At 34.2% G+C, this 16,298-nt stretch overlaps 2 protein-coding genes across 6 annotated transcripts; both read left to right on the forward strand.

Annotated features, from left to right (window-relative positions):
* The first annotated feature begins 4,887 nt into the window (after positions 1-4,887).
* Positions 4,888-8,650, forward strand: LOC145579824 (uncharacterized). Of its 5 annotated transcripts, none has more exons than XM_081637089.1 (4): positions 4,888-5,105; positions 5,740-5,821; positions 5,929-6,403; positions 7,090-8,650. In XM_081637089.1, the coding sequence occupies exon 4, from the start codon at positions 7,113-7,115 to the stop codon at positions 8,130-8,132; it is 1,020 nt and encodes a 339-aa protein (XP_081493215.1). In that variant the 5' UTR covers positions 4,888-5,105; positions 5,740-5,821; positions 5,929-6,403; positions 7,090-7,112; the 3' UTR covers positions 8,133-8,650. The 5 variants fall into 5 exon arrangements, with proteins under 5 accessions (XP_081493215.1, XP_081493216.1, XP_081493213.1 ...); XM_081637090.1 differs by having other exon boundaries at positions 5,932-6,403; XM_081637087.1 differs by having other exon boundaries at positions 5,675-6,403.
* A 941-nt stretch (positions 8,651-9,591) lies between these two features.
* On the forward strand, positions 9,592-13,764 carry LOC145578532 (pentatricopeptide repeat-containing protein At1g19720-like). Its single transcript, XM_081635837.1, has 2 exons — positions 9,592-9,780; positions 10,540-13,764. Exon 2 carries the CDS (start codon positions 10,665-10,667, stop codon positions 12,906-12,908), a length of 2,244 nt encoding a protein of 747 aa, XP_081491963.1. The 5' UTR covers positions 9,592-9,780; positions 10,540-10,664; the 3' UTR covers positions 12,909-13,764.
* The last annotated feature ends 2,534 nt before the right edge of the window (positions 13,765-16,298 follow it).

Genomic DNA, 16,298 nt, shown 5'->3' on the forward strand with positions numbered 1-16,298 from the left:
CACCTTCGCCAAGCATGGTTAGTTCATATATATACACACAATAATTGATACACATATTGATAAATGAAAAATAATACGTGTAGAATATTCATATTTGTCCTCATAAGTGTAGGCATTTAGTACTATGTAATGATAGAGAATCTCTCTATTAAGGTGAATGTGTAAATGTACAAGGAGATACGGAGTATAATCTATTTAAATCGGCCATCAAACTATTATCTTATTAATGAGAATAAGTTATAATATATATATATATGGTTAGAACTTAGATAGAAGCTAGGGTTAAAAAACAAGCAACGAGTAGAGAAAGTAGGAAATTTTCCTAAGTTTGACTAGTAGTTTAGATTTCTAATCCGAAAGTCCCTAAAATATTTACAAAGGGCGTATTTCATAAAATTTCTAAGATACTCCAATAAAATTAGACGTTCTAACATGCTAAAAATGTCATTAAGATACGCTAATCTCTTAAATGACCCTTCATTCCTCCAAATACTAGACCATATACATTAGTTGTATTCAATTAACTAAACTGATCAAAGTCCAAGTTTGGATTTAATTCCCTTACATTCTTGACTTTTTGTTTTATTATATTATCTATTCTCCTAACTCTCATAACCAACTAATTAGATAATCTATTCCATTGTTATTCATTTGCAAATGGTTTACAACTCTTAAAATTAACCCTAATATTATTCCTCACAATCAAAAAAGCCAAGCTTTAATTTTTATAGCAAAGAAATGCATTCTAGGTGTTAGAGATATGAGATATCTAAAAATATATATGTGATATTTTCCCTAGATATAATTAGGAGTTTTTACAAAATATATCATGGTATCAGAGCAAAAGTTTTGAGCCAATCTTGTTCCCGCAATTTTTTTAAATTTTTTTTAAGCCCTAGCGGTATAGCAAATAAGTAAAATGAATGTTGTTATCAATTTAGAAGACTTGTCCCCTTTCTTTCCAAAAACAAAAAGATAGAAGATGTGTCTTGATAAGTTCTTTAATTTATCAAAAGATATTATTAGGTAAGTCATATCATTATATTCACAAATATATTATTGGTAAAAATTGTATATTTAAGCATAAACAACAAATTATGCAAGTATAACTGTATAATTTACCAAAGAAATACGCAACAACAAGTTATTCTGTTGTAAAAAAAAAAAAAGATAATTGAGCAAACGTGGATTCTTACCAATTAAATAATGTTTGTTATCCAAGAAGCAAAAGAAAGCAGCAATAATATTGATAAACCTGAAAATACAATCAAATAAGATAATTTCCTCATGTGATATGACTATATGAGGATTTTTGAGGTATATAGAATCTATATCATCACTAAAGCTTGATGTCTAGTTGGTCGGGAACATAACAAAACTAGGAAAAGATTGATAGTTTATCTAGAATTCTAGATTCAACATCAGTAGAAAAAAGTTGCTTGGTACATGAATGTGTAATCTAGTGAAGGTTCAATGCAATCAATCTCTTTACCTACCTCTTTTATCTTAAAAGTTAAGGTGTCTTTTAATGCTTTATTAATTAATTAAATAAATCATGCATGTGTTAACTATTTTGAACATTTTTTTTTATTTGACAAAACCATTAAAAAGAAAATAAAAGATCCTCAAATATATTACTTCCTCTGTTTCTTTTTAGTTGCATCACTTTAATAATTGTAGTTCTATACAATTTTTGGATATGAGAGAGAGAAAGAAAAAAAAACGTAGACTTGTGTGATAGAAAAGAGATAGATATAGTTCATTAATTAAAAAAGAAAGTGATGCAATTAAATTGAAACTTTCTTCTTTCGACAGTGATGCAAATATGTAACTAAGAAAACGGAGAAAGTATGTAAAACAGAGAAACTTATAGTACTCGTATATTATTTGACATGTCAAGTTAATATATGTTGGGCAATGAGTCATTGTTCAATAAATTGGGCATTGGATACAATATAAACATGGAGTTCCAATTAGGGATGGCAATCCAGTCTGGATCCGACCCTACTCCGCCCCGATCCGAGGTAAAAAAAATCCGCTCCGAGTCCGAGAAAAAAGTAATCCCAGTTCGACTCCGTTAAAATAATCCGACTCCGAGTCGGAGGAGGGTCGGATTCGGATCCTACAAAAAATCTGAGAAAAAAATCCGACAAATGCCCGACTCCGACTCCAATAGATAGTGGATTTTTGTGTGGGTCATGGTGGCATTGGATGTGGGTTGTAAAGGCCCAAATAGCTCAATTTCTCAAAGTATATTGAATAACGAAAAAAAACTCGGAGTCAGGTCGGATCAGAGTTGGAGTCGAAGGTCGAATAATGAAGTCGGAGTCGAAGTCTCGGAGTCGGAGTCGGATTTCGAATTTAGCCTCCGACCCATTGCCATTCCTAGTTCCAATGCAACTTAATAGGTTTGTTTTGTTTTTTTTTTCGTTTTTTTTTTTTTTTTTTTTGCCAATGAGTTTTTTAATTGTCAATACTAAGCTTCGAACCCATGACCTATTGACCTCAAGTAGTTATGGCTTCCTTTTGATCTCAACATAAAAAAAAATATAAACATATTAGGCTTTGAATCTTACTTTGGCATCCCATATTCTAGATGGGTCATTTTAGAAAGTCTTGAAATTGGGTATGATTTGGGCTTCAAAAGTAATTATGATCTTCAATAAATTGGGCTTAATTAGTTTTATTGGGCCAGTTAACTTTACTATCATTATAACTTTGAGTCCAGTCCACAAAAGTAGACCTAGCTATTGCTTTGTACTTGTATCTTGCATCATGTCTATGTTAGTGTCTTAGCTTCTTTTTTCACCCTTGGTAGTTGCGCTTTTTTTTTCTTCCTGCCCGCCTACTCGAGTTTAGACGAGATTCTGTTAAAAAGTTTGTACTCCGTATGTAAGTTTGATGCATATGATATACATGATAATCTTCGTCTTAGGAGCTGGTGTGACCAAGCTTGGAGATTGCTAACGGAGAGATACTGGTTGTTTAATCCTAAGTGCATGCCGACCATCTTTCTCTTTAGATAGCCGGCCATTGCAGCTACATACATGCATGCGATGAATATCAAGTAACAAAAACAGAAATAGATAAATCTATGATGCACCACTAAGATTTTGTGTGGTTTGATGTAAAATGTTTTCACGTAAAATAGTTTTTCTATTTTCCCCTCGTTTTTCCTGTGTTTGATTTGTAATATTTGATAGCAGCTTTCGCCATCTGGTGACCGGTGCCAAAGTCTTCTTGAATTGTGGTGAGAGGTTTAGCTTGAAGTAAAACTACTTTTGTAGTAGCATATAAGATTGTAAGGACGATATGCAATGGTGCTCATCCATGTAATAAGCAACCTTTTGGATTATGGAGTATTTGGATCTCCGATATTTGGGCCATAGAATCCATTCACTCCTTGGGCCTACTAAGGGTTCGATTTTATTTGCATTTTGTTGTTGTTTTTTTCTTAGACCCTCGTTTTATCCATAAGTTATCTTTACAATCTTAAAATTACAACTATTCTTTCAGAGGTCTGAAAAAAATAGTCCACTAACTTAATTAAATTAAATGTTAAAGGTGAATTAACTTTAAGAGTTACGAGTATATTATACACACATCCTAAAATGGAATTGAGTTGGAAATTCATAACAAACTTACGCGCAAATCAGCGTAATTAATGTTATTTTTTCTTTAATATTTTCTCTTTTAGCTTCTTATACAAATCTACTCGTATTATTTTCCTTTTACTCAATAATTAATGTTTTGTTGTTCAATTCCTTAGTTGGTTGAAATTCGTGATTATCAAGGATATTAGGAGCTTTTCCAAAGCTTTTTAACTCATAAAACTAAATCCCAAATACGGAGTTTTTTAAACACACACACATATTGCCCATGCCTCAAGACAAATTAACTTCAATCTTTGAATTGACTAAATACATTAAACTTAGCTTAGGTGTGGATTGGTTGGTGAAACTCCAAGATTTTTTTTTTATTTTTTTATTTTTTTATTTTTTTTGTATTGTTTGATTGATAAATTCATATGAAGTAAAAAGTAGGCATTTCTAGGGAATTTCACTTCTCATAAAATGAAGGAATTCAAACACCTAGGAAAACATAGATAAGTTGAACTTTCCATGGGAATACAAATTTAGCATTTCTTAGGAATTTCAATTTTATAAAGAATTTGCAATTCCTACATTCAATCAAACGAACCATTCTTTTAAAAAAAAAAATCGATGTGAAACTAAGACAACCTAATACTCCGTATTGCATTAATTTGATAAGATACGAGTAAACAAATCACAAACATACTTGAATACAACACAATTAGACTCTACTTAAGTTGAGTTATTCAATGCCCACGCCAAATTCATACTTACAGATTTTTTAAGATAAATTTGTTTGGTTTTTTTTGCACTATTCACTTAATCTTCAATGACTAATGATAGCGATTTATACATAAGATAAATATAGTCATACGAGTAATTAATTCGATTGTTATAATTTTTACATATTAATAATTACAGATTTTATTAGTCAAAATTTTACATTATCACTTGATTAAAGTTGAAGAGAATATTAGTCTTTTTTTTTTTTTTTTTTTTTTTGTTTATGTTTTTTTAAAAGCAGTCTTCAACCCAATTCGAATGGATTCAAATCAAATGATCAAATTCCCAATAGCGCGTGATATTCGTACCCAAAGAAATACCAGTGATTAAAGCTTCAATTACGCGCCGCCGACTTTGTAAGCAAACATGCATTTTTCATTTTCACTTTTACCCCAAAATCTCTTTTAAATTTCAAAATATAAAAATTAAAAATAAATAAATTAAATCACTAATTTCCACATCAGCAATATAAAAAATTGCATATAAATATATTTCATCCAATTTTAAGGCGTCCAGCTTTCTCTCTCTAATATCCCTCTTCTCTCTCTAGTTTCTCTCTCTTCTTTCTCTCTGATTTCAGAGTTTTCGAAGCAGCGAAACCCAGCGTCACACCTACCAGTAGAAGAACAAGAAGAATTCAAAGATCATCAATTTATTTATTTTCGGATTTCAAATCGTCGATCGTTTACCCTAGTTCATTCAATTTTATCGACATCTTAGCTATTTCTGGTAATAATTTTTTATTCTGATGAAAACCCTAAATTTTAATTGGACCAATTTTACCCACCTTGTTTTTTGATTGATTCTTGTGTTTTTGTTTACGAATCGAATTTTGTGTTTCGGGGATCTTGGTTTTGTTTTTAGGGTTTTGATTTTGGTGGGATTTGTTGGGTTCTTGTGTTAAGGTTGAATTGCTTGGTTTTGGTTGTTGTCAGTTTGAGGCGGTGGATGTTTGCTGTTGTGGATTGGGTTTTTTGTTGCATTGTTTCAAATGTATGAACTGTAATTGCCTGTTGAATTGAATTAATTTTCTGGGTTTGATTTTGCATGGTTTATGGTTGGATGAATTCGAGGTTGGTCCAGCAAGAATCCCAGAAGAATTGTTAAACTGGGGTTAAAGATTCAAGCTTTATGTTGTGTTTGAAATGTTACTCGGTAGATTTGCTGTTAGGTATTTAGGGTTTTTGTGAAAGTAGGTTGTCATTTGCTTTAATACATTAGTCTGTTGTTAGTTATGCGTTGGTAATTAGTTTGAGGCTCTACTTGCTGACTTTTGCTGGAAATTGATGCGGTTTCAGCATTATACAATGTGTATTAGGCAAATAGGCCTAATTAAATGATGGTGATTCCATTTCAAACACAGATGGGAGAACATAGAACTGGTTGGTTTTGCAATATGGACACCGATGTTTTATTCATCAAGGAAGCAAAGTATTTGTGAGAATGTATGTTACTCTGGCTTTACATGAAAGGTTTTGAGAACAATTTTTCATGGACTGTTCAGAATCATATGGCTAAACATAACTATATACCATTGGTTTGCTTATGACAGCAGCAACAACCATGTATGGATCATTCTCTGAGTTGGGCTGGTAAAGGTAAACAGTGTTCAAAGCCGTGTATACTGAAAGATCACATGGGAAGACTTGTATACTAGTTGTCTGGTTTACGTCTTAGCGCACAGGTGGAGTGTATCGTTGTATCTATGTAGTATAGCATGGCAGCTGTAGTTTGGAATGCTTGTCAGTGGAATACTCAGAAGGTGCAGATAATGGAATTACTCTGGGTTAGGCAGCAGATACTTGGTATAAAATATACTCTTGGTCTGTCATACCGTCTCTAATTTCTTTAGGTTTCTTCTCCTATGATATGAGCTAAGGTTTTACGGTGAAAGTTGAGGTATGCTGGTTCACTCATGTGGAGAACGTTACAGACGTCTGCATTTGGAGGGTCCAACTCCCATTGATCCATTTCACAGGGATGTTCATGGTGTTGTATATCTTTGGAAGAGAAGCTAACAGTTACTAGTATGTATGTATGTCAATTGATATTTGCTAGAAGAGACCAATGTGTTTTACCTGTGAATGAAAAGATGGAAATATTATTTGTTTAGATTTCTTTTTTTGATCATGTATCTGCAAGGCATGGTGATAAATGCTGTATTGGTTTTGCTGCTTTATTACTTTCATATTGCAGTGTTATTTAAAATTAAAGATCAGTGTAATAGATTGTACTGGTTAGTTTATCATTCAGCTGTGGGTTTTTAAGCTGGAAAGTGTTCTTTCTTTATTGCATCACTAAGCTTACTCTCCTTTTTCCTTTACCCTGATATGGCGTGGTGGAATGATATGCAGATATGCTCATCAATTTGATTATACTAAAGATTAATTGATTTTTGTTCATTTTTTTTTTTGAACAATCTTGCAATACTGAATACAATCTATCATTATGCAACATGACAACATCATGGTTTTGCTTTGCTCATTTTCGGGTTCCTCTAGTTGGAATTTGGATCATTATGTAATGGAAATTCACAAAATATGAATGGTAACTCTCCATAAAAAGAAGTAACCCCATCTCAGATCAAATCATTGAATTGGTCTCATATGCTCATATAGTCATTCTAGACTTAGGTTGTTACTTGTTGGTGTCCTATACTTGAGTATTTGGGTTCACTTGGTCATTTGCTTAATGAATTCTCTGTGTGATCTAGGTATCAAACGTCAGTATATCAACATGCCTAAGGCAAGAAGAGATCGTTCTGTCTCTTTTGAGAGATCTAGAAAGTCACCTGTTCCTTGCAGCTCGAGTTTGTCTTGTGAAACTAAGGCCAAAAGTCCTCCAGCAACAGTGGAAGACTTGAAAGAATGGGAGGATGCCAGATGTGCCGTTTGTATGGAGCATCCTCACAATGCTGTGCTTCTCATTTGTTCGGCATATGACAAGGGTTGTCGCCCATACATGTGTGATACCAGCTATCGACACTCCAATTGTCTAGACCAATTTCGCAAGTCTTTCACAGAAGATTCAACAGAAACGCTGACAGAAGAAGGAATTCAGCCTCCTGTGCAGTCGTCAGACATTGTGGCCGTTGAAACTGTGGTGACCTCGCAGGACGAAGGGAAATCCCAAGGTTCTGTTGCTGCAGAGATTGCTAGCATGCATAAGCTTCAGCAGAAGCTTGTTTGCCCTTTATGCCGTGGACAAATTAGTGGGTGGGTTGTGGCAGAGTCAGCTCGTGATTTTATGAATGCCAAGATTCGGAGCTGTGCCTGTGAGACTTGTGAATTTAGTGGCAATTATACTGATCTGAGAAAGCATGCAAGGGTAGAGCATCCACTAGTGAGACCTTCTGAGGCTGATCCTGAGAGGCAGAGAAATTGGAGAAGACTTGAGAGGCAAAGGGATATAGGTGATGTGCTCAGTACAATCCAATCTTCCTTTATGGAAGATCAAGATGAAGATGCCAATCTTCAGATGGATGAGCGTGGTTGGATCACCATATATTTCCTCTTTCGGGTTTGGCGTCCTTCATCTAGTCCCAGGAGTAGCAGTAGTTGGTCTGGTACCTCCAGGTCTCGAACCCGAGCACAACAGGGTACTAGGAGGAGATCGTCTGCTAGGTTATGGGGAGAGAGCCTTGAGGCTGAAACAGGATCTGCTTCCGTAGAGGATGAGGATTCCTCTGATGACGGCTCAGTCCCTTGGAGGCGTCGTGTGAGAAGACGTCTACCCACCCCAGACGACGAATCTTGAGTGCCTTATATAGAGTTACTTTACCATAAGAGAACTGGACTTGGGCATATCTTTCTTGCTGAATATCTTTGTTGCAGTTTGGCATGTGTCTTAGTTTAAAATCGTCAACTTTCTCAGGCATTTGGGGGGGATTCAGGGATAGTATCAGTGGCTAATAGGAAGCTGCAGAACTTGGAGATAAATTCGCTTGGGCAGTTCCTTTGCTTCACTTTTCAGATTGGTTCAGAACTGTACTGAAGAATTTCTTTGATACTCATAGAATATATATGCTGGTTTATCAGTGTATCACATATAAAATGAGCGGGTTTGTAATTTTCTTCTCGAAAATGTACCAATTTGAAAATGATACTAATTTTTATACCTCTATGGTTTGCAGTGCAATTGCAATCCTTATTTTCCTCCTTTTTTTGCACTTAGATTTCTCCCCTAAATTCATTTGTTGTTATTTATAATAGAATATCTAGGTACCTGTGTGTATATTTTATCTTTGAATAATGAAGCAAATATTATGTTGTCAATTTTTTTCTATGGAGGAATCAGTTCTTGTTCTCTTTCAAAGAATTTGCCACGTCTAAAAGTCTCATCTAATTATTGTCTTATTGAATTAAGCTGTTTCTGTATCTTTATATGGAAAATTGGAATCCAATTTTTCATTGCTCAAAGTACTAAGAATATATTATCTCTAATAATTAAGTTTATGAATCCTATGTTAGAAACATTTTGGTTCTTTACACCACCCCAAGTTCCCATAGATTCTTCTAATGGTGAATTGTGGAGTCATTCTTACTTATATGAACTTTTTTTTTTTTTTTGTCAATAATAAACTAGTTGAACATCGTAATAAAATTTTCCTTATTATTCGGGATTTTATCCTAGATTTCAGGTCTTGAAATCTTGAGTACGACCCTTAAGACTTTAACTAACTAAACTAGTTGATCATTCACTTGTATAATATCGGTATCATATACACTTGTTTTATTTATGAGAAACTGAAAACTATGGGCGTGTTCGGCACTAAGTATTTTGGTAACTTTTAGTGATTTGACTTATTCAAACCATTACCTAGTAAAAGATATGAGTGTTTAACAATGTAGCGGTGGGAGTAGAGTTTAATTTAGTGGTTAGAGTAGAACTTGTAAATAGTTAATATTATTAGCTTTTGTGAAAAGCTAGGTAGCTGTTGGACTTTTTTTTCAACATTTTTTGAATTTTACAGCTTCCTAGTTAACAACTAATTTACCAAACACTCATACTTAATGATTTATTTTCACAGCTACACATACAGCTACCTCTACGGCTATATTTTGCCGAATACGCCTTATGCTATATTTTCTCCTTAATGTTAACCACATTTTCTAATTTTTTTTATGTACAAAAAAAAAAAAAAAAAAAAAAAAAAAGCAAAGATATTTACTGTATAATGGATTTGGAGCCTATATTTTGGCTAGTAAATAATATTCCCAAACTACCTCATCCTCTCATACTCTCTCTCAACTTTCTCTGCTGTCTCTTCTCTGAGCAACCACCACACCCGTTTTCTTCCGGGTCAGAAAACCACTTTTCCGACCGGGTCGGACTTCTGCTCCACCAAGCCCAACACCGGCCCACCTGCAACTCCACCGCAGCTGTACCAAAATCCTCTGTTCAGGTAAATTTAAATTCTTTCGTTGCTTCACTCTTTCGTTTGTTTTTTGGTAATTAATTATCATTTTGGCAACTTCAAATATATTTTTTTAGAATTTTGTTTGTAATTAGTTGAAATACTTGGGTAGTTAAATGGGTTTATAAGAATTGATTGATTTTGTGACTAATTTTCAAGTTACTAAATTGTTTTCCAAGTTTGAATTTTTCTTGATACATAGGATAATTGTTATAGAAATCGAAAGTTTTGAACATCATTGCTTTGTAATTTTTTAAAATTTATGTTTTTCTACTAATTTTGGATGATGGTATTGTACATTGCTATTGGATGTTGTGATTTTTACTAATTTATCTACTAGTTTGAACATGAAATTGTGTTTTTTGTCGAATGTTTGAACATGAAATTGTGATTTTTGTTGAATTTTGGATACTGCATAGAAGACGAAAGCGAGATAATGATATTACTGTTTTCCTGTGTGATAAACTAGAGCATACCCGTACTAATGCACAGAATATATCTCAGTATGCAAAGAAAGACTTATCCTGTCAATAGTAATGAAATTTATGGGGAAGTTATTCTTATCACCAGATTCTTGGTTTGTTTAAAATGACAGAAATTGTTGTATGTGATTTTCTTTTTAAGGATGTTTAATTGCGCGTAATTATCCTTTGATAATAGCTGTTGTCTTCAATGATATGACATTATATTGAATTTTAGGGTAGCATGTACATATGAACTTTCTGACCTCCAATATGAATTTTCTAGATCCTATATTGGCCGCGAGTCCTGGAGATGCAATGATGCTTACTTGGTTGAATACATATAACCTCTCCCCCTCTCGGTGAGCCTGCTTGAATCCACCTTGCTTTCTATGGCATAAAACTTCAAACATGGAAGTTTCTTGCCACCACACTCTTTCTCTATCGACTAATTTTCCAAAGTTTTTCTCTACAATGTCCGCTACTGGATTACTTACTTCCATTCCATTTCATAACACTCCTTTCCTGAATTTATTTCCATGTAAGCTCAATTTAGTGCCAAATTTTAAAGCTGAGGCTACAGCAACTCATAATGTGGGTCTTATGGACTTACCACGCCGTAAAAACTACATATTGTCAAGAATTCAACATGCTAATGATTTTGTTAACTCCAACCATCAAGCTGTGGAAGATGAGGTTGTTGAATGTTTTGCTCTCCTTAACCAAATAAACAGGAATAGTGGTGGAACTAACAACATTTCTTCCACTTGTAAACAAGTCCATGGTCGTCTTGTCAAAGTGGGTGCTTTAAAGGCTGATGCTTTCATAGGGAATATGCTAGTGGTGGCGTACTCAAAGAGTTTAGAGTTGCTAAATGATGCTATCAGGCTGTTTGATGAAATTCCAAGAAGAACTGTATCCGTGCATGCTGCTTTGATAAGGTCATTCTGTCGATCCGAGAAATGGGTTGATCTTTTCTTGGCTCTTGGGATGATGATAAATGATGGCATGTTACCTGACAGATATCTTATTCCAACTATCTTAAAAGCATCTTCTGTGATGGGAGTGGAAAACATTGGTAAAATGGTTCATGGATATGCCATTAGGAGAGGGCTTGATGAGGATGTTGTTGTTGGGAATGCTCTTATTGATATGTATACAAATTGTGGGGGATTAAGATTGTCGAAGACTGTTTTTGACACAATGAACTCACGGGATGTGGTTTCTTGGACTGCCCTCATTGTTGCTTATATGGTTCATGGTCTTCTTGACAAGGCAATGGATATATTTTGCAAGATGGAGTTGGAAGGTGTGGAAGCCGATTTGATTTCTTGGAATGCCCTTGTCTCAGGCCTTGCCATGAATGGGGAGATTGAAATGGCTCTTAGAAGTCTAGAAGAGATGCAAAGAAAAGGGGTTAGGCCACAAGAGAACACTTGGAATGGAATTATTTCAGGCTGCATTCAGAATGGATTTTATGGAGATGCTTTAGATGCATTTGTTAAAATGTTTCGGACTTCCTTGATCCCTAATGTTGTGACACTCTCCAGCATTCTACCAGCTTGTGCTAGCTTGAAGGATCTGAATTTGGGAAAAGCAATTCATGGATACATTATTAAACTTGGTCTTCATGGCAATTCTCATGTTGACGGTTCATTAATTGGTATGTATTGGAAAAATGGAAGGATTGATGATGCAGAAAATATTTTCGTCAGGATAATGCACAAAAGTGCTTTCGTATGCAATGAGATGGTTGCAGCTTACATGAGTGATGGAAATGTGGAGCCAGCTCAAAGCCTTTTTGTATCAATGAAAGACTCTGGTCCAAAACCTGATGTTATTACTTATAACACTATGCTTGCTGCCTGTTTCGGGCATGGAAGAATTGAGAACATTTTCAAACTGCTGTATGAAATGCCTGAAATGGGTTTGCTACCAAATGTTGTTACATTCAACATTTTAGTCTCTGGCTATCAGCAAGCTGGCATGAGTCATGAAGCTCTGAGATTTTTCCAGGCCATGCAATCACCTCATAGTGGCAGCTTTCTTCCACAGATAATGGAAAATTTGATTGAACCAAATACTGTAACTGTTACTGGTGCCCTTGCAGCTTGTGCTAATTTAGGTTCATGGCGCCATGGGAAAGAACTTCATGCTTATATTGTCAGAAAAGGGCTTGACTCAAATATTTTTGTATCAAGCGCACTGGTTGATATGTATGCAAAATGCAATGATATAAACTCAGCAACAGATGTTTTTTGGAGAATAAATAACAGGAATACGGTTACATGGAACACATTGATTGCAGGTTACATCAACAGTAGGTTGGAGCACGAGGCATTCAGTCTCTTTGATAGAATGCTTAAAGAAGGGGTAGAACCAAGCCCTATTACTTATATGATACTCATTCCTGCCTGTGGAGAAACAGGAGCTCTTAGATTAGGGAGAGAAATGTATGGATACCTTCTGAAGAATCAGTTTGATGAGTCTGATGATTACCTTGCAAGACCTTTGACAAATATGTATGATAACAGTGGCAGAGAGGCCAAACAGGTATTTGACTCCAAGCTACAATTTAAGAGCACATTTAAATATGATAATCTAATGAAATACATTCATTATACTTCTTTTGTACCTATTTCTAGATACTTTTAGAACCTTTCTAAGAAATATTGGAGTTGCTCAAAAGAATAGTATTACGTGTTACCCAAGTATAATATCTATAGTGGAAACACTAGACTTTTATACATTATAACTCCTAACTTTTTACGTGCTTGTGCTGTACGAGTAAGAAAATTGATGATGTGGATGGCCTACCAAGCATTTTTGTTCAGGAATGTCCACAACCACAAGACATCAGTGATGGAAATTTGAGATGAGAGAGAGAAGGATACTTGTTCCATCAATGGTTATGGGAGGGAAAGAAGGGAGGAAACTTGAGGAAATTATACCACTCCAATATTAAATTTGCTATCCAGCATTCTGTAAAGTGCCAGTGCTTTAGCAAAGGTGGTGTGTCATTTCAACATTTTTCTCGGAGCAATGGAGTGGGCCAGAATTTCCATAATGGTCATGCTTAAAAGTATATAACAATAATTTAGACAAAATATGGAAAGTTTATGTATGTGCAAATATCTCAGATCCAATGTGAAGAAGCTTCATTGATGTTGCTTCTAGTTCAAAGAGCATAAGGAGTTGCTTGCTTTGGAATTCTCTATGATTTTAACTAAAGCAAAGGATTAGTGAGTTACATGTGAAGAACTAGTGTTATTGCTACCTTGATGTTGCTTGGCTCAGCATACAGGTTAGTTGTCGTTTCTTGATGTTATTGAATTAGAATTCTGTAATGCTGTATGGTATGTTTATTTGACATGTCTCTATATACATGCACTTCAATCCAAGACATTCTCTTGATGAGTTGATGTATATAATTGAAGCCCATGGTAAACTATTTAGGTGCTAAATACCAGTGTAGATTTGCATTATATGGGCCATTCTTATTAAAACTCTACTGAAGGCTATTTTAATATAAGCTATAATGGTAGCCTTTTGGTATTATTTGTGATGTTGTTTGTGCTTATATTATCAATGGAATGCATGTATAACTATAGCATTTTTTTTTAATTTTTATAATGGTTTAATAGTTATTATATGAATTATAACTAGTGTAATAAGTGTTTACCAAAGTCTTAGTTTGCGTTTGTCTAATTATGCTGTTAGTGGTATTTCATTGATACAATTTACAATGTTTACTAGATGAAGATATGAAGCATCATTCCATCAATAATGAATATATGAAGTTCCAATTATTCTGCTGACCAAAGTATCATAATGTCGATATCCTTTGGTTGTGGAATATATGAACTAAATTTGTAAAGGTGCAAGATTGAGAAATTGTTGATAGTGAAGTAGGACAACATATTATATACGATGATGAATTAGTTTTTCTATGGAAGGGAAACTTCCTTGAACTGTTACTTGGAAGGAATTTATCCTTCTGCGACATCTGCCCTGAACAACATGGCTTGTGAACTACCTGTGGAACAGAGTTTTCAATTTACTATACTGCTATAGATACGGTGATGCTCTTTAGCGTAGCTGCTGCCTTGTGAATTTGCTACAGCTGTAACTTCCTGTTACTATTTCTGTAGAAGTTGCTAGTATGTCTGTAGCAAGTGTTGCTGCTTCTCTAGCTTCTTTCAGTGTTGTTTCTTGGAGCTGCACCAGCTACAACAGCATAGCTTACCTGCTTTTTTCATTGTTGTTTGCTGGTTCCAACTTCCAAATATCTTTATGCTTCACATTTTTTTTTTTTTCCTTACTCTTAAATTCTTTTCTATTCTGCTTCTGTAGATGCTGAGGGCATAATGAAACACTTTTGAGACCTGAGTTTCATTGAATCAGTATAACCAATTAAAAACTAGGGCAGTTCTCACTCTGTAACTTATTTTGTAGAGCTGACAAATTGAGGTAGCATTGTGTCCAATCATTGTAATAAGTTAGTGTTATGTCTGTGTTAATGTTTAATGCAAAGTTGACATTGTTGAGTTGGATTAAGAAATCTTGTTCTCAATCTTTAAGTATCTGTTAAAGCCTTGCAGAGATAGATTTTGGTTAAACATCAATTCATGATTAACATTTATGTTTTCTGGAGGCTAAATCTCTGGCGGAATGCTGAAGTAGATTGGCATACACATAAGGCGATGTTGGTATCAGCTGCAATATACATAAATATATTTTAGTTCTTCAGTTTTCTGTTTAACTTTCAGTTCCAATTGCATTGGTAGACTGGTAGTTAGCGTCCCTGACAAAAGACAGGCTCTCAGTGATACAGAGACCGTTAGTAAGCTAACTGCAGTGATAGAACGCTACCTGGAGACCAAGCAATGTGTCGTTTTTTTTGAGAGAGCTGATACCTTCAAACTACAAATACATGATCAGAAATTGTTTTCTTTAAAACTATATTTGGGATTGTGCTGCTTTAAGGGATGTGTTGAATGTTGTACCAAATTTGTCACCTATTATCTTCAGAACTTGATGTGTTACTTGAACTTCATTGATAAATGGAATGGACTTCACCGGATATCATTCGAGCTGTTGAGAATCGAAAGGTTTGACCTTGCAGCGCCAAGCTTTCCTCTCTTTTCCGTTGAGAAGAAATTATAACAGCATCACAGACTTGCAGAAGCGGCATCTCATACTACAGCATTTCATTACATGGTGCTTCATGGATATTACAGCGAGATTGACATTGGGAAAAAAAAAAAAAAAAACCACTGTCATTTTAATTCAATAGTTTCTGATTTTGATCAATGTGTTAATCTCACATTAATGAACTCGTAAGCCCCCCAAAATTACATAAAGCAATATATCTATACTGCTTGCAGTTGCAACATGTTTTTCTACATTATTATTTCTTAGAATAATTCATACGAATAATGTTTTTAGTCACCTAAAAGGTTTGACTAGAGAATTGGTGGGAAAAATGTGTCTAAGAATCTCTGAAAACACAGTGTTTTTTAATTGGAAAAAAGAAGTTGACTTTCATTATATCAACTGATAAAACCATTCTTCTCCAGAAAACCTTCTTATTTGAAGAAAGTGCCTAGAAAAGACTTTATTTTTAACCTCCAAGGTTTTGTATTTAAATCTTGGCTTAAGTTAAATTATTAATATGTCTGACCTAATTATTAGATTAAATTTTGCCACCATTGGATATATTATTTCTTGGAAATTAATATTTTACTCAAGTAGAGAATAGAATACACAATACAGTATAAAATATTGCTTACGTTGTGAGAATTACTATATGAGGCAAGTGATACCTGATGTCATTTAGTGTCATGTATTCATAGTGTTTTTATTTATTTATTTATTATTTTTTTTTATGATCAATACAAACATGTCAATAATGATTATCATATGGTTTTGCTCATTGTCATACTTGATATATTTGACCAAATTTCAATTTGCTAATATATATATATATATATATATATATATATATATATATATATATATATATATATATATATATATATATAT

This window comes from Chenopodium album, chromosome 14 (genome assembly GCF_948465745.1).
Source record: "Chenopodium album chromosome 14, dcCheAlbu1.1, whole genome shotgun sequence".
In the NCBI taxonomy this organism is placed as follows: Eukaryota; Viridiplantae; Streptophyta; class Magnoliopsida; order Caryophyllales; family Amaranthaceae; genus Chenopodium; species Chenopodium album.